The sequence below is a fragment of the Falco naumanni genome, chromosome 6, assembly GCF_017639655.2.
Source record: "Falco naumanni isolate bFalNau1 chromosome 6, bFalNau1.pat, whole genome shotgun sequence".
NCBI lineage: Eukaryota > Metazoa > Chordata > Aves > Falconiformes > Falconidae > Falco > Falco naumanni.
In genome coordinates this window covers 34213520-34232302 of record NC_054059.1, presented here as the reverse complement: position 1 = coordinate 34232302, position 18783 = coordinate 34213520, and the positions used below count along the sequence as shown (strand labels likewise).

At 42.5% G+C, this 18783-nt stretch overlaps 1 protein-coding gene and 1 long non-coding RNA gene across 2 annotated transcripts in view; one reads left to right on the top strand and one right to left on the bottom strand.

Moving 5' to 3' along the window:
• The window catches only part of LOC121089974 (syndecan-1-like), a 25214-nt gene extending 12295 nt beyond the window's left edge, over positions 1-12919 (top strand). Inside the window, exons 2-5 of the mRNA XM_040597830.1 lie at positions 8128-8209; positions 9278-9771; positions 9994-10123; positions 10667-12919. Of these exons, the coding sequence (XP_040453764.1) occupies positions 8128-8209; positions 9278-9771; positions 9994-10123; positions 10667-10833 (873 nt within the window). The 3' untranslated portion in view covers positions 10834-12919. The remainder of the gene's footprint in view (positions 1-8127; positions 8210-9277; positions 9772-9993; positions 10124-10666) is intronic.
• LOC121089975 overlaps positions 1-18783 on the bottom strand; it is a 21797-nt gene extending 3014 nt beyond the window's left edge. The window contains exon 1 of the long non-coding RNA XR_005828435.1: positions 18125-18783. This is a non-coding gene — a long non-coding RNA (uncharacterized LOC121089975). The remainder of the gene's footprint in view (positions 1-18124) is intronic.

Genomic DNA, 18783 nt, shown 5'->3' with positions numbered 1-18783 from the left:
ACTACACTAGAAAGTAAGAAGTGCTGGTGACTTTAAGTCAGAGGCATTTAAGACAAGTTAGTTGGTCCGGTCTCTGTTACACAGCTCACTGCTCATCTCTCAGGACAGCTGAAATACACTGAAATGAATTCCCCAGAATGAACTGGAGCTCGTAGCTGTATGGCCTCACTGAGCTGCATCTACTGTGTACCATTCCTTGGGGTTATATATTGACTGTGGCTTTCTTGTGCTATCTGAAGAAATGAATGCCTGAACTCCGTCAAGAATGTTAAAGAGCTGCAGGGAAAGTGCTTAAAAAAAAAAAAAAGGCAGTTAAAGCACAGAACTGAACTGGCTGCTGCTCATGAGGTTAGCTGCAGGGGAAAGAGCTTTCTCATTAGACCACATCTTCAAAACACAGGCAGCATTGAATGTGGGCAACAAAAGGTATCCCACTTCTAGCCATGTTGTGACAACCCACACCTGCCACTGATACAGAGTTGAGTGCTTGTTGTGTGCCATGTCTGTGAATGTGTTGACCTCTCTGTGAGATTTAGTCCTTGGCCTCTGCTGTATTCCTTGGTAGGAAGGCGCAGCTTGGCATGAGTAAAAGCAGTGTGTAGTAACTTGTTTGATACATCTTTCAGGTGAAAAAGCAGAGGCACAGACCCCTTAGCTCACTTCTCTAGTGCTGAAGGAATGACCGGACTTCTGGTGGAGCTGGCTGGGAGACAGCTGGGAGGCAGGGTCAGCTTTTCCGTATCAGAGCTGACATGGTGCTCGGTAACGCTCCTAGCAGCATGCACAAGTGATGTGTTGTCACTGGTGCTGTGCATGTTGCATGGCCACAGGCCTCCCTGGCTATGGAGTCCATGGCCTGGCTGGACTCCAGCTACTGCTAGCTTTGCTCAGCCCTCTGCTGAAGGATGTGCAATGTGCTTTTTGTCCAGTACTAAGTAGCAATTGCACTGAGCCTCCTGTAAAGGTCAAGTGGCCAAAGACAAAAGTAGAACTACCACCTTTCTGAATAAAACATCTATCTAGCCTTTGCTACTGTTTTTAGGAGGTCAGGGAGGACTTAAAAGCACTGTTGTCAGACTTTAGAACAAACCTTATCCATATGAACAAATACTTTGCAGAAGAGAGGACTCCATACAACTCCTCTCCTTGCTCCTTTTTGTATAAACATTTGTGGTCCTTTGAGTCAGCCTCTGCTTTGCATGTTGCCTGCAATCTGAGGGTGCTGATGTGCGTTTCCATAATGCATGGTGGTGGCAGGGTATTTTACTGCCCCTCTGCCTCAGGGTAGGTGGATGTGTGTCACCATCCCAGGAACCCAGGCTGTGATTCTGTATGAATTGCTTAAGCAGCTCTGGCTGCCATGGTCTGCAGTGTGCCAATACAAACACTTGTGCATTCATGCACCGAGCAGGATTGGGGAACTGGTCCTGCTGGAAAATTCTTTGCATTATTTTTTTGTTTGTTTGTTGTTTAACCAGACCTGTTCCCTGATCTGGTTCACCATGAGACTGCACAAACAGCTATGTAGGGGATGGTGTAAGCATGAAGTGACACGCTGTTGTGGGAGGTGGTAGTTTAAAGGGCCCTGATGCAGAATGTGAAACCCAACCTGATGGTGACAGGCTGATTCATTTTCACTCGTGGCATGTTGATTGCTGTGTTTCAGCCCTACTTAATTTTAAAAGTTGCCCTGTCACAGTAAGGAGAAAATAACGCTGATTGGGCAATAGTGTGCTTAGCAAGTGAGCCTCTCAGAGTATTGAGACTGTAGCTGCTTGTGTATGGAGTAGCAGGATGCACTTTTTGCTTGGCCACTGCATCTTGTTCAAAGGATTGGGGTATGCTTCTACAGCTGTGGCCACAAAACTTGACAGAAAAGGAGGATCAAAGCTGAGTGGACAGTGGGCAGAGATTACAGTCTGGTTTGTTCTGCCCGTAGTGGAGTAGATCCTGAAAGCTCTCATCCTGTTTCGAGTAGGTGTTGGAAGGTGTTTTACTGCCTTGAGAGCTGAGTGCCAAGAGGTAGCTACTATGTGATCAGGTGGTTCATGCTTCAAACAAAAGCAACTGCTGTTGTGCCTAGGTCCTCTCCCTCAAAGATAGTTCCCTTCTCAAGTTGCCAGCCAAAAGTACCAGAGGAGGCCTGTAAGAACTCAATTAACCAAGATTTTCCAGATTTCTGTATTCTATCACTGATCTGATAAGAGAAGCAGCCACATTAACTGGCATACTTACCTCTTGCTGCTAAGATGGTGCTTGCCTTGCTGAGAAAAAGAGCATCCTTTACTTCCCTTTGGAAGGAGCACACTGTTAAGCCATTAACCAGCCTTACTCCAGTTAAGAAACTGATGGATGGAAGGATGGGGATGCTGAAGCTTGTTGGTATGCAGCAAAAGCTCATTGAGGATGGGGGAAACACCACCATCTGAAACGGGCAGGGCTGGTAGTTGTAATGCTTTGAACAGCCTTGATTGGAACACTAGACAGGGATGAAAGTACTGTTCAAGTCTAGGCTATCGGGCTGTTTGTGGGATGGTTTATAGCTGTCTTTTTGCTCTTTGGCCTGTGCTGTTAAGTCTGCATCTTTGGCTCTTCTAGGAAGATGATTACCTCGTTAATCTGCAGGGTCACCAAGCAGCACTGGTGCTTATTTTGAGCAGTGCAGTAACAGGAGAAACAACTGGAAGAGCATTTAGCTGAGATGGTGCTACTGACTTCTGATGTGGCAGACTTGCACGCAAGCTTCTCTTCTAAATTGCGATAGAAAAGCATGGGTTCTGCTTCAGCTGCTCCAGAATTTATGGCTGACTTAAAACTGAAGGCTAGCAGTCTCTATGCCTGCATAAGAAGGGGGATAGGTGAGAATGCTGGTGGGGGTGGTGGTTTGGTTTTGGTTTTCTTTTTTCTTTTTTTCCCTTAACTGTTTAAGCTATCTGCAGACCATGGACATCTGGAATTGGAGTTAATAATGCATGGGATATTAACTGCAGAATATCAAGGTTTAACAAAGATAAAATTTCTTTCAGGAGGTGGTTTTGTCTTCCCACACACTAATATCAATATTTTGAGGTTAGAAGCTCTTGGGGCTGCTCTGCCTCAGATAGCATTTCTGTTAGTGGGACTAGCTCTGCTCTTCAATTTGTAGAAAAAAAGTTCAAGGCAAACCTTTCTGTTTGTTTTAGAGCTATTCAGAGCCTTCTGAAAGTCTTTTTCTAGATGGCTCCAGTGTCGTATTTGGTAGCCAAGCTAGAGATCAAATGCTTATCTTGTTTTTATGTGTCTCAAACAATAGCAAACCATTGGTTTTGCTTCCCACAAAGTTGGAAGAATATTGCAGGATGCTTAGGAAGGTGTTTGAGGTGGGGAAGCTCATTGCAGCTAATTCCTTTTCAGCTGAATAAGAAGGAATTATTAGGAGAAACAGGCAAACTTAACAGCATTATTCAGATAATGGAGGATTTCAAGCGTTTTTGACACTGTTGTAATAGGCTGATCACTAACTAGGATTAGTAAGAGTGGGATACAAATCATGCTTATAATCTAGTTTAGGGCTTGTAGCAGCTTGTGGCAAAGCCAGTGTTTTTGCTTACCTCAAAAAGCAATTGGAAAAAAGCTGCTTCTTTTTACATATACCATGGCTCCAAATTAAAGAGATGTGGTTCCCAGTTTGGGTGGGGTGAAATCAACTAGTACACTACAAATCTCCCCTTCATCATAGGACAGTACCTCAGATCTGTGCTGTAGCAGGAGGGAACTCTGAGGCAGCTGACAGGGTGAGCACAGAAAAATTCATGTACTGAGAGTGCGACCAAGATGAGGACTGATGAATAGTTAGAAATGATGAAAAAAAAATAAAAATTTGGAGTATGTCAGACTTCTGGAGCCAATAATATTGCTAATGAGTTGTGAAAGCCTGGCCCATTCTTGAGTAAATTGAAGACACCACTGGGCAGCTTTCTTGTTGTCCCAGCAGAACCGAATAACTATTGTTCCACAACAATACAGTGCTCAGCAAGAGCAGAGGCTAACAGTCTCCCCAGGGTTTCCTCTAAACAGGCTGTTTTGATACTTGGGGAAAGGGGTCTTCCACTGGTTAAAGGGAACTGGTTAATGCATTTCAAAAATGCTGTTAAAAATTTTACCCCTCATATGCAACCAAATTCAGTGACACCAAATTAAAAGGGCTGAGCAAGTATTTCTAATCAGTTGTCTGAGCTGCCAAAAAAACCCCCCACAAACCAAAAAAAACCCCAAACAACAAACCCAACTAAAAAAATAAGAGCTTGTTAAATGGCGAAAAGCAACATGTTGTAGATGCAGTATAAAAATTGAATGTTTTTTTACTAGAATTCATGAGATACCATCAGAGATCCTTCAAAGGATCCACCACCTGAACTCAAATGTGTTCATCCGGCATCTCTGGTGTCAATTACAGTGTGAATGGTCCACAAATATTCTCAGTTGAATGAGAAATAAAGTGGAAGATTATGGAAGTAATTTCTAAAAGCATGTCGACATTAGCTGATCATATTGAACAGTCTGATAATAAAATTTTGAGCTAAAGTAGTACAGAGTTGTTGGTAATCTTGCTTTAAGCTGGAATTTACTTTCAGCTCTTTTTGTATGATAGCACAACCTGGCGATTCGGTCTGTTCTGTGCTCCTAATCCTCTTGACTAATCAAAACCTTTCTCAGTGGTGTAACTCAGCTACAGTAAAATGTCATGGAAAAGCCTTGACCGTGAGATGTTTGTTGTCTGAACGGCATGGTCTGTCTTCCTGATGTAAACCCAAATTAGTTCGATCCCTTCTGATGCTCTCCTGAGTCAGTGTTTTACGTTAACCTTGCTGTGTCTGAAATCCTCCAGCAGCAGATGATTATAGAAGCATGACCTTTCTGCAACGCTTGTATTTTGTGGTGCCACAAGGACAGGTTACTGTTTTTCAAGCCTACTGAAGCTGTGGTCTATGAAGCAAGTGTAGTTTTTATGTAACATACAGTTACATAACTTAGACTAGTGTTCCGTAATGCTCATGTGTCATGAAACTGGATGATATTGTGGAGTTACATCACTTGGTGGATATTCTGACCGGTATCCACATGTGCATAATTCTATACTGTCCCTTGAGTATGTGGGGCAAAGTAAGCCCCTCTCAGATCCCAGGCCTTATACTACCTGGTCAAAGGGAGATGCTGCAGCTCCCCGAGGAGCAGCTTAGGACCAAAAGCCTTCAGGACAGCTAAGTAGAAGGGTGCATTCAGTGCAATTTCACCAAGTTCTCATATAAAGCTGTGGAAAGCAGACTTCATTAATCCTGAATCATGTTTTCTAGTATTCTCTTGAATTGCAGTAGCTAACCTCAGGAGACAGGAACCAGTCTGAATCTGCCTTCGTGTCTGCATGGTGGGCGCTGAGCAGCAGCTGGACAACTGTACAGTGGAACAGCATGGGTCTCTTGGTTTAGACTGGGCTGCACTGGACTTTCCTCTTCTGAGAAGGACTTAGCTATCCCTGCTAAAATAAAGAACTCAAACTAGTACACAACAAAGGCTATGGAGAAGCAGAGCATACGGTAGCCTGGGAAGAACCTAAAAACTCAGGTGTGAGGGGAAATGGAAGGGTAGGCTGGCTGAACATGCTGGGTAACAAGAAAGGAAGCGTGGCATGACTGAACAAGCCTTATCTGTTAAGACGACCAGGAGAAGGGGTGCCAGCTTGGTAGTCAAGACTGAGTTGCTATTTCATCTCCTGACAGTCTGTGATCCTTTCAGGAGTGTTGCTGACCATCAGATCTGTCCAGGTATTCTTGGAAATCCTGTATGAGCTACCCCTGAAGATTCCAACTGGGGGGAGAGTTAGTCCTGATCCTAGATAAAGGTGTATAGTCACATGTCTTAAACTGTATCAGCAATCCCTCTCTTCAATAAAAAGCTAGAGAATGCTTTATAACTGCTTCAAGGTAGAGTCTTCCCACTGGGAGGAGAATGCACCCCTGCCTTTTGCAATGCATCCCCCTTTTGTACTCAAACCCAAGCAGATCGGGAGAACAAAGGATTGTGCTTGCCACTGCTAGTGCGAGAAAGGAGGGCGAAAAGTGGTCCCCAACCCCCATCAACCAAACGGTGCGGTTTCTGAAGTCTAACTTCAGTTCTGAACGTACTGGAAAGAATGCTCAAAGGAGCAGAGTTTGGGAAGCCTGGCAGTTCTTTCTGTATTGGTTATGCACCAACAGTTAGTACTCTTGAATATTTGAAGTGTAGTGAGATCAGTTTGTGAGAGTCACCAACCCTTGACACAAGAAGGAAGAATGTACAGGAAGTATGTACCTAACCTACTTTCCACAGATAAGTGCAGAAGCAGAGTGCAAACAAGCAGGGACAAATCTAAAAATCCAAATTACCTCATGACATGCAGCTAAACAAAAGATAGAAGGGCAATTTCTTCTGAGAAATTTCTGCAAGCATATTTCTAGAGTAGCTTGAGGAAAAGTGGTTTGCTTTGTGGTTTTTTTTTCCCCAGTAGAGAAGGAAAGTGCTAAAAAGTTTAATGTGTATTTTTTTTGTTCTTACTTTCTTGTTATTTAAAAAAACCCAAACACATCTTAACTACAATGATTGCCTAGAAGGAGCAAGATCTTGGGCCTGATTAGGTTGTTGGCAGCTTGCATACTTGTCTTCAAAGAGGTCAAATCTAATGGGCTAGTGAAGCACCTTGGAAACTAGTTCTATGGAAATGTGGGGAATGGATAAGGTATTAAGAGACAAAAGAGAACTAGATAAACCCGGTATCTTTACTGGCCCTATCTCCTTTTCATTTTTTAAATACAGCTATGTAGGTAATAAAGTGATAACGAGAGAGCTCAATTGCTTTGTTTGACAGATCATACTAGTGCTAGCTAACTTCTTCCTAGAAAGAAAATGAATGTTACATGAATTTTTAAGTGATGCTGTGTTAATGCAAGCTAGAGAAATACAATGGGCCTGGTTACAAAGTTGGCCAGAATGTATTTTCCTCTTTTTACATAATAAAATGAGATTTAACACTCCCACTAAAACCATAATCAGCTTGGCTGATGCAGTGCAGTATCTCCTAAACTTGCAGATGGGGCAGTGCTGGAAAAGGATGATTAGGGCATCCTGAGGATGGGACAGAATTAAAAATTCTGGAAAATGGGGAATGTAGTTGGATGGGGAACAATGCATTTCATTAAGAAGTGTCTTCCAGGACTTAGGTTTGAAATCTGAGAGGGGAGATTGACTGGTTGGGTAATAGTAGCCCTGCGGAAATAAACCTGAGGCTAGTTGCAAACTGAGAGTCAAGCATGTTGTACCAATAGGAACAGTAAGTGGCCAGAGGCCTACAGCAGAGGCCAACAAGATGCATGAAGTAATCATGCAGCTTTATTTAGTGTTGTCGTCTTTGGATATCCTGAACAGCTTTGAACATTGTGTGTTGTGACAAACAGGGATTTGGCCTCTTGTTTCAGCACCTGAATGTCTGTGCTGGTTGGTGTACTCCTTGAAACATAAATGGAAAAAGCGAAGGACTGTATTCTCCTGCATGGAAGGCTGGCTTCTCTCTCAGGACTTAGTCCAAGTGCCTACACTTATGAAAAGACGATCTCATTCTACTTCTAGTAGATGCTGTAGTTTCAGATATGTGAACAGTGCTGGAAGGACTCAAAAAGGCAGAGAAGCCAAACTACTTTATCTCCTTTTTTGCTCCTTAGAAGTAATGCAGTAAATCACAGATTAAGTGGTTGGTAGATAGTGAAGACATGAGCATTCAGGACCTGAAGCAGGATGGTTATGTTGTGTAAGGACTGAGCATGATCTGCTACCAGGATGCAGCTCTGAACAGATTCCTTGCTTGCTTCTTCCCAAAGCAAGTGCAGCCTAGGAGCCGTGTAGAGAAGGGAGACAGCAGGATTGGCCTCTCCAACACCAAATAGACTGACCAGAACTACTCTTTTGGGGAGGGGAATGGAATGAAGAAAGATGAGAAAATGCAGTCTGAACAAAGAAAGTTTGTGTAACCTTCTGGAGCCCTTAGACGACTCGGCACAAGCAACGTGATAACTTGAAGTAATCTCATCACTGACACACCTTTTCCCCTTCTCTTTAAAGCAAACTACAAATCTGAACCTTCCTCCTGAAGATCTTGATTCATCTGGTGATGACGACGATGCATTCTCAGGTTCAGGTGCAGGTAAGTTACTAGCACTTGTACTGTTAGTGCTTGATCCTTCCAGAATGTGCCAATCAAGATCCCGATGGGTGTCCAAGCTAAAAGGGGGCGGGAGGGAGGAAGCTCACACACACATACACACATGCACCCCACAGCCCAGAACATGAGAGTTGGAAACAGAGAAAGAGCCTAATCTATTCGCATTGTATCACTTCAGATAGTAACAATTAGCAGAAAATGAGCTGCAGAAGCAAGGGAGCAGAAGCAGGTATATTCCATGTGCTGCTAATATGAAATATTATGTGAAGAATGTTATGAAACTGGTGTGATTCTTTACTCATGGGGAAGAGAAAGACCATAAAAAAAGGCCTTTGTCCTCTCTTACGAGCTGTCAGGTGATACCATTTGAGGGTGTGTAAATCCCAACCTGCCAACACACATCAAGTGCAAATTGTATCTGTCATCACACATACAAGCTCCCATGGGCCATAATTTTTTTAAAAGCAGAATAAAGGGATTTTAGGGTTTGGGAAAGTCTATCGGAATGATGAGTAAATTGTGTGAGAGAGACCTTTGGTGCTAAAGTTGAGGAGATGCTACTGAGGAAAGAGCAAGCTATTGAAAGCTAAAGCATGATCTCCTTCTGCTCCTTCCAGCCACATGCTTGTATTTTAGATTGAATTCTGCAGGAATAAGACCCTGAAATCAGTGACTAATGTGCCAGTGACTAAAGGTGTCGAGTATATGGGCGACTGCTCTGAAACAAATGAAAAAATATTTATGGTAAAAGAGTCAGATAACCAACCTGAGCAACCAGTGTACTGAAAGCAGACATCCTGGTGACCTGTCTGCAAACAGACTAGTGCTTGTGCCTTGAGGAGGAGCAAATGACTAACAGAGTATTGCTGAATAGCTCATTGGTCTGTCCCTTCCTTATTTCACTGAAAAGGATAAGAAATTACAAACTGAACTGGTGTTACTACAAAAATTGGCTATGCAGGTTAGGCATCCTCCTTAGACCAATGTCTGTCACTCACTATTCACATTCTCTATAAGTAGCCGAGGATAATATATTTTTTTGTTTTGCAGGTCCCCTGACTGACCAGTCTCGCACCTGGAGTTTCCCAGGAGAACCAACTAATTCCTCATTACTGGCAACACCAATGGATTTTAACGAACAGCCATTTCCTGGGATTGAGGGCAGAACTGAAAAGGAAGTAATATCTCCTTCTGCAACTAGTAACGTAGTGACAAAGGAGCCAGTTGTAGCTGTCAAGGATGAAGTATCCATCCTGGGCTCACCTGATGAGAAACCAGCAAATGATGTTGTTACAACAACAGTGAGAAGCCCCACTACTCATCTTCCTTCAGTGGTTCATGTAACTCCTTCAGAAGCCTCAGGCATGGTCCATGAGCCCGAACCTAAAATCCCTAGCTCTTTCATACCAGACACTAAAGACATGCCTGAGCCCTACTCTACCACCCATCACGAGGGAGGCATCATTGCCACCCCCACGATGACAACTCCAAAGGATGTGGTTCCTACACATGAAGAAGTTTCTGAAGATGGCTCTGGAGACCCGGTGAGGATTAATAGCTTGGATACCCTTTCCAGGGAAATGGCTTTAATAGTATGTAGTAAGTTTGTTTTACAGGAAAGGGTGGTAATTTGTCAAAAGCAATGATTGATTTGATTTAATAGGATATATTGGTGGAGGGTTTTAGAGAAGAAAAAACAAAGCTGTGGAAAGTCTCCAAGATAGATGTGATGAAACATGAATAACCTGCCTTGTATGTGCCAACAGGGAGACTTCATCTTGACCAAGGATGAGGATTTGGTCCCCACCCAGAACTCAGAAGTACCATCTGACTCTGGGAGGAATGCCAAAGCAGCAGGAGCCTCAGGAATTATGGACAGAAAAGAAGTTCTTGGAGGTACCTGATATTCTGGATTTCTAGTTGGTAAAAGCAGCTTCTTGTAGGAGTCTTCCAGGCAGCAGAAGCTGCGGTTCTGCAAATACATCTCTTGAGCATGAAAGCCAACCTTTTATGTCAGACCCCTGAAACGGGAGTGGTGATTTATGATGTCCTAACAGGGACAATAACAACCTGCTAATGCCAAAGCAGCCACTGGTAGTTATGTGGACTTTTATGTTTAAATCTATTACTTTTCTCCTCTCCAAAAATTACAGTAAAACTGCTGTAATGCTGCCCGAGTCAAATCCCTAGAGTTGAACAACATAGCCTTGTGTGCTTTGCAGCATGGCCCAACGGGAGGTCTGTTCCTCTAGGCTTACCTCGTGTAGATGAGCAGGCTCTTGATAATGACAGAATTTGGGAGGGGGCAAAAGGAGAAATTAATTTCTGGAAGTCCTGAAGTCAGGGACTGCATAGTAAAGAACAATCTGGATCTTAAAATCCAAGTAGCATTATCTGGTGTGGTGTCTAGACTAATTTGTGGCTTTTCCCCCTTTCTAGGTGTAATTGCTGGAGGACTAGTAGGCTTGGTGTTTGCAGTGTTTCTAGTTGCATTTATGCTGTACAGAATGAAGAAAAAAGACGAAGGCAGCTATTCACTGGATGAACCAAAACAGTCTAATGGAGGATACCAAAAACCACACAAACAGGAAGAATTCTATGCATAAACACTGATCTTTGGGACACTTCTTATTCCATCTTTCTTGGACTCTTCTCTCCCTGCACGTGGACCTCCTAGTGTGCTTTGCATTAAACTTAAGCCATATGATCATTGGATTATTTGCCCTTACCACTTTGCCATTGGAAATTTTATAACTACAAAGTAGATCTGGATTCATTGAACATTCCCTGCTGTCTTGTACAACTTTTTTTAATATTTTTTTATATATAAAGTGGGACTGAAGTTCCTAAATTCACTTTGGTTTATCTAAAGACTGCTGGGGCAGACGGTGGGGAGAAGATAAGGGAGCACTGTATGTATAAACCTTGATATTTAGTGAAAGGTCTAGCAAGAATAAGCAATTATCCGTGCTCAAATTCTGTATAGCAGGGATCCTTCCTATTTAACTCGTAGATGTGTTTTGAGTGTAACAAATGGCTGCGCTGGGTAGACGTTTGGTACACTGCAATCCTCTAGCTCTTTCTAACTGCCATATTTGGAGCACTTAATGCCTATGAAACATAAAGCTAAGCATGATTTCCAGAGAAAGGAGATGTGAGGGGCTGGGTAAGCAAATGACTGTCACATGGTTTAAAGCAACTTACATTTTGGAAGCATTATCCCATACTCGGAACCAGCTCCTAAGCAGTTGGTGCATACACTAATACAAAACAAACCCCAAAACTAAGTGGAGAGTTCATTCTACCAATAGCATTGGACTGTCCCACAACCCTCTTGCTCTTTCTAGGCTTAGGTAAGAAGTAGATTTTTCTAAGCAGTGTCATCTCGGATATTCCCTCCTAGGTGCCGGATCTAGGCTGGGCTGTCATGCTGCCCATACTCTTATCCCATGCTACTGTGTAGTCACCAGGTGACTGATTGTGTGTTGTAGCACCTACCTCTCTGTGCACTGTTTACAGTGGTTGTCTCAGAACGTGGTTTGCCGTCTGCCACAGAATACCATGGCACACAGGGGTGGAAGGTAGAAAGCAGCATATCATGACTTTGCAGCTAAGGAGCAGAGAAGCACTGCAGCTGGAACAAGCCTGATGAAGGCTTAGTGTAGATGGCCTTAAATATATTCAACAGTTGGCATGCTTGGCTCTCACAACTCCAGAATGGCTCTTCCGAAGCTGTTCCTGCACTTTGGAGAGAAGCAACTTCAGGGATGTCAGACTAGCAAGGGCCAAAAAGCACCTTCTGAGGAAAGTTTGGATGCCTGAAGCTGTTGGTGGTCAATGTGCTGTTAGATGCAAGGCACTGAGGCCTCATTAAGGGTCTGGAGTTCTCCAGAGTATCTCAAACTAAGTGAGAAGAAAAGCGTGGTGTTCTGCACAAGCCTTACTTCTGCTCTGCCTTTGGTTAGCTTCTTGCAAGTTTGGTTTCTCATCATTCAGTGCAGAAGGTATGGGGTGGGTGGAGGAATGTTTACAGCGGATGTAAATATTTGTACTGTTGAGGCAGAGGGAATGATTGGAGAATATTGCAACAGTTGGTACAAATGTTGCACATTAACAGTAAAACTTAAAAACCTGTGTAACTTAAATGAAGTATAAAACACTCCTGAGCTGCTATGCAGCTAAAATTGGTGCCTTCTCAGCAAACCCAAGGGAAAAAAACCCAAACACTTCTTGATTCCAAACCCTTCTTTATGCACAAAGAAAACTTGCGCATATGTGTAGCTGGTTGTTTGCAAGTAACGCTGCAAAGTCCATTACATAGTCTTTTTTTTTTTTTAACTGAATGAATTTTTATAGGTTAATGCAATGACCAGATGGTGTTAATTTCAGCTGTAATTCTTTGCTCTGTATAGGAATGTAGAAATACTGTTTGATAGGTTTATCTATGAAAAGTCTTGTAAAGCAAAGTCAGATAAAGTGGTAAACTTCAGTTGTACCTCACAACCTTGCTAGGGGGAAAGGAAAAAAAACTGTATATTTTGGTAGTCTAAACTGACGGTTTGTGAAACAAACATGACATTCTGTGTTATTTAAGTGGTACAAATGAAATATGAGTTCTAACAGAAGATGCAGCGTTCAGTTATCTGCATGCCATGTAAAGGTATACTGCAATAAATGGCATTTTGGCAGGAATGAGTCTGATCTGTGAACATTGCTCTATATAATACTTCACAAAGTAGATGCGTGTTTTTAAGATTGCCCAGGTCTTTAAGGAAGTTGTATTCAAGTATGGAAATGTGAATTTTGATGCTAAACATACAGAGGTTCAGCTTGGAATTTGAAGGGTATGAGTGTGACCTGCTTTCCTCCTACCCTGTCCTGGGTGTCTGGGTTGCCATGAGTTGCTCTGCCCTGAGGTAGTATAGGATATGAACAGGGTGAGGGGAGACTTGAATGAAATCTCTTTGTTAGAGCCCTGCAACATTTCATGCTGGCTCTGATTTTGGGAGCTGGTACAGTATGTCACTATCCCCCAAAAGGTAAAAAAGAAGTTGTAAATATTCTACAGGGCTGCTCCTTGCTACCTGTCTTCTGCCTGCAGGACTTTGAGAGCAGGAGAGCAGGGATGGCTGCAGGAGGGGCAGCTCCAAGTCATCCTATTAAGAAATGCTTCCAAAGACAAACTGGGAGATTAAACCTCCAAGGAGGGAGAATAGACCAGGCCTGTTCTAAGGATTCAACTGTACAGCATCAATTACTTTGAGCTGCTATGGCTTGTGTGGGAGTAGATGGAGCAAAACTGAAGTAGAGGAAAATGTCCTTCACAAAATAGGGAAGTCAAAAGTTGCTGCCTGTCTGGGTGGGCCTCACTGCAGATTATACAATTTTCTTTTACAAGGCTTTGAGCTCTAAGAAACTTACTTTTTTTTGTTCTGTAAGCTAGCCACCATACTTTTAGTTTATAATCTCCTCTTGCTTAATTGGAACCCTGTGGACTCTGTTTCCTATCAGAAAATGTTTGGATGAATCTTGGTAATCAGAAGGTTTTGAGATCAGGCAAAAGGATGGAAGGACTGAGTTTAGAAGACTTTCTTCCATAGCTAAACAAAGCTGAAAGTGCTTTCTAACCGCATGCCAACTTTGCTATCCCTTGAACTAGGTAAAACTCCTGTAAGGTCAGAGTTGACTGTTTCGCATAGCAGTGTCTTGCCTGCTATGAATTCTCTTCCTTGGGGGTTCCCAACACTTTTGGTTCTGCTTTTCTAGTTAGTGATAATGTGGGAGGTTAAGGTGGCAGGGAGAGGAAAAAAAGAATTGCTGAGGGAAGTAGGAAGTTTCTGGGTAAAAACCCTTAGAAGTGAAACACAATGCATGATCCTCAGTGCGCACTTGAGAAAAAAGTTTGTTGGACTAAGAATAATCTACAGAAGGGATAGTGTGCCTCTGTATTCTGGCACAGGTTAGCCTGGGTTTTCCTGAGTCATGTTTATGTTCACTGTGCTTCCTGACTTTCTTCTTCATCCATGCTGGAGCAATTAGCACATTTGCTCTTGTTCACAAGTGAGATGCAAAGAATGTGGCTGGCAGAAAATCTGACCCCTTCTTTCTTCTGGAAAAATAAGCTGGAGGGTGTAAATGCACCGAATGTCACAAGGAAGGCAAACTATGAGAGGAGGCAGACTTTTCACAATTCTCGCTTTGCCAGGTTGCATTAGACCCTATAATGGAAACTAAAGCAAATCTAAAAGGCTGTATAATCTTATAAGTGAAATAGAGAATATGGGGGGGGGGGGGGGGGGGGGAAAGGGCCGCTCTACAGGGGTCCTGAGAAGAAAAGCTATTTCAGACATTTCATAAATGCCTTATCTGTCTTCATCAGGACTAGTATGTATATTGTTGAAAATGAATAGTGGAATAAAGGTGCAGGGTGAAATTTGCTCCATTTGAGGCAGCAGCAAAACTCAGACTTTAAATATGCAGGAGATGAGATGGAGGCTCAAAACGAAATAGTTACTTGGTGTTCTGGAGTGGTGTTTAGCTCATGAAACCACAAGCCTGATGGACAGCAGTTTTAATAAGCTTGTCAAATTAGAGGACAGCAATTTTACTGCAGAAAATGAAGTGTCTGCACTAAGGAAAGGGGAGAAAAGGTACGGCGTCAGCAGTACACAGGATCTTACAAAAGGACCTGACGGATTGAAAAATTAAAAGATGGGATGCTGATACATGGAATAAAATATAAAACGGATTCATCAAAAGTAGATTGTGCCAGTCTAATCAGATCTCTTGCTCTTTGATAACAGTTTTTTCTGTCAGAGGCAATCTAATCTAATTGAACTTCAGTAAAGCAATTTACCAGTGCCACACAGAAAATGAATAATCAAAAGGAGGAAGCTTGGGATTAGTTGGAAGAGTTGTAAAGTGGTGAGGAATGGGCTAAGGAGGAGCCTGCAGCAGGCTCTGCAAGAGAGGGTTAGTAGGAAGAAGAAAAGACCTTATTATGGGAACACCTTTCTAAATATTGTCTGAAATGGAATACATGGAATTACATTTGCTGTTGGGAATTCAGGCAGCCTCAACAGTATGGAATATTAAGAGATGAACATTTTAATGTTTTCACAGGTAACAAATGGGATCAACTTCAATAGGACAAGGCTGAAGGGAGTAACACCAGGAATTTCTGCTCTGACCTGGGAATAGGAGAAAGGAAGAAAGGATTAGGTGAATCAGTGAATTTTAGAATAATTATCTGTGTGATGCAGCTCTAAGAAAGGAAAAAATAAATACAGTATATAGTAGCCAAGGCATTTCCAGCAAATAAGAGGGAATTTTCAGCATTGTGGGTATCTTTATACAAAAAACTAGTGACTCGTTTGCTTACCATCACCTACATCTTACATCTAGGATTAATTCATGGTGGGAGGGAACAGAAGAAAACACTAAAACAATGTGGCAGCACAGTCTCTTTCCACAGTAAACTAACGGTGTTTGTTTTGTTTGGCTTGGGAAGACACTGACTGATGGGTCCTACAGTTGCTTTCTGCATGCTCATTGTGGTGCAGGACAACACAGAAGATGGAGATGAGCAATTTAGGCTAAATAATAATATGGGAGCAAGAAAAAGAAGAAACTGCCAGGTATGAACACTGAAATAATTAAAAACCTTGAGAATCCTTCCATTAATGGTGGGGGCAAAAGACCAAAATGGATTGAATACAAAGTTTGATGTTCAGAAAGATTATGGTATGAAATGTTCCTGAGCCATTAGGATGTCTTTCAGCCAACTGTCTGTGCAAAGAATACAGAGACCACTTAAAAACCCTTCCTCTTATCCTGTTTTTCCTCCTAACAATCTCTAGATCAAGGTTGGGGTTTTTCAGGCCACTTCACTATAAGCTGAGAAGAAAGTTCTTTGTCTAATACAGATATGAGCCACATTTCCAGGTGGAGGTTTCTGGAAAGCCACCTTTTTTAACAGGCTAGACTAAATACACAAGTCAGTGTCACTTCTGTTAGGAGAAAATGTGGAAGTCTTCTTCAGTCTTTTTCCTCAAAGCACTTTATCATGAAACTTTCCAAACTACACCTCTCTGCAAACCCTTCCCCCCAAAAAATCCTAACTCAAACTTTAAACCATCACATTTCTACACTTAAAAACTATCGCTTATACTATAGTGCAGGCAAGTCAGGCTGGGATTCTAACAAGTTTTAGCCCCACTAGCATAAAAGTAGCAAGTGCAAGAGACAAGTGTGAGGACAGAGGATGATGCAACATATAGCCATCTGGGGCAACGTACTTTTTCAGGTATCAACACTGCTGGGTTTACAAAGTGCCCTTTAGTCTGCTCTGTTGTTCCACACATAGACAATGTCATCTTACCCTAGTGCCAATGGCCTGCTTTTATTTATCACATACTTTATTTACTCTAGTTTGTTACTGTCCTTCCTCTACTGTGCTTTACCATGGGAAAAACAGATGGGCAGCCTCTGGACCATTCTTTGAGATGTTAACAAAACATAATTGGGACCAATGTATTCCACTTTGTGCGTGTCTGAACACACATGTATATATGTGCATGTGCTTAGGTGTATGCATGCACATGCACACACAAGTATGTGCTAACTAGAAATCAAAACAGGAACAAAGTGAGGGCAATCACTAAATTTAAAAAAGTCAGAAAATATGAAGTGCTTTTAGAAGTAGAAAATCCTGCTTCAAAATGGCATAAAGCAAAGAACAAATAGGCATGATTTAAAAATAAAGATTAGCATTTGGCTACATAGTGGATCTTAGAACACAGCTGTTCCAGTTTAACTAAAGCCATGTGACTGTTGTATAAAAAGGTCCTCAGCATGAACCCCTACTTGGCTGCACCAACCATCAAAGCATTTCTGACCCCCAAGAACCTGTAGGGGGGAGAGCTATATGCTTAAGACATGCCACCAGTCCAGGGGTCCCCAAATTGTGGTACATCTACCACTGTGGTATGCAATATATTGCCAAATGGTATGCAGAAAAAAACCAGAAATCAAACCTCCAAAAATCCACCACCAAAACCTGTTACACCTGCCTTATCTCTGGAAGCGATAGGCAGGAGCCAGCTAGATGACTTTTGCTGTACACAGAGCTAGGAGCTGCTGTAGGTGATTAAGGTGTGTGCGGAACATTGAGGGAAGGACTGGGGCAGCCCAGAAGAAACTTCTGCTGATGCCACCAGTGCATTTTCTCCCTCTAAACAAAGCCTGGGAACTCATGTCTTACATGACTGGCTAGCTGTTTTCCTAGGGTGGTACACCAGGTCACATTTCTTTCTGAAAGGAAAGCAGGGTTTGAGTGCCAGCAGAAACTCAGCAGTAGCTGAGAAATGCAGTTTCCAAACAAAAAAACCTTTCTTTTCTGCAAGGCAGTGGCTCCTGACTCCCATCACATTCAGAATTAGTAGGTGCTGTGAGCAAGGGGCTGCTTCTCTGGGAGATGCTCCAGGCTGCTGTGGCTCCCTAAGCCTGAGTACACACTTCATAAACCTGCCATTGCCATGCTTAGGCAGTGCCCTGGATGCCATTCCCTGCTGCACGAGGCCAGCTAATGTGTGACCTAAAGGAATTGCAGTCTTTTTGTTATTCTAGCAAACATACACAGACTTCTTCATGCAAAGTTTTACCTGATGAAAGCTTAAAAGTGTTAAAAATTAGGATATTCTCTGGTCAGAACAAAAATCAAACCAACTAGAATTAAGGCTGAAATAATTTCAAAAGGATATAATAGAACATTATTGTAATTAAAAAAAAAAAAACAACCAACAACCCTCAGGTTAGAAGCCCTCAAAATAAAGCAGACGTGTAAAAAGAAAGTTTACATGTATCACAAGCGAGTGAGCTGATGGCCCATTTACTTACCAGCTGCACCTGGAGGGTATCTGAAAAGCCACTTTTGCTGGCCGTCAGAAATCATTTTAATCATCCATCCTCTATGGTCAGAGGCCTTCACAGCTCAGCTGTGTATGGACACCAGGGTTTGGCCAGCCCTTCAGGACCATCACATGAATGAAGCGAGTCGGCCTGTACATGCAGCTACATGCAGCACACAGCCCTCCTGATGGAGGAATCAGGTCCTTTCTCATTCAGTACATCCAGGCCTGAAGTTACTTTATCAATAATTTAAAATAGCAGTTGAGTGTTCAATCATCATGACCCAGAGCAATGAGTCAATAAGGTCTTCCTGGTGTTTTATTGTTCTCAGGGAGGCACAGGGGAAAAAATGGTTGATTTAGAGCTAATTACCTGCCTTTTAGGCAGACTGAAAATGTGGCTTTACTGTTATTGGTATTAATGTTCTACTGAAGCAAAAGACAGTTTGCATATGCTCTTGAAAATGTTGGTTGAGTCTGCTCTTCCTGCTCAAATACTGCTGTTAATGTTTGATAGCAGCCGCCTGAAAACTGAAGCCTTTGAACTGTTTATTGCTCTTGGGAGGTGGTTTGTCTTTTTTGTTATATATGTATACTGGAGCCTAGCTGCAAGTTTCTTGGGCACGGCATAAATGATTAGAGCCCTGT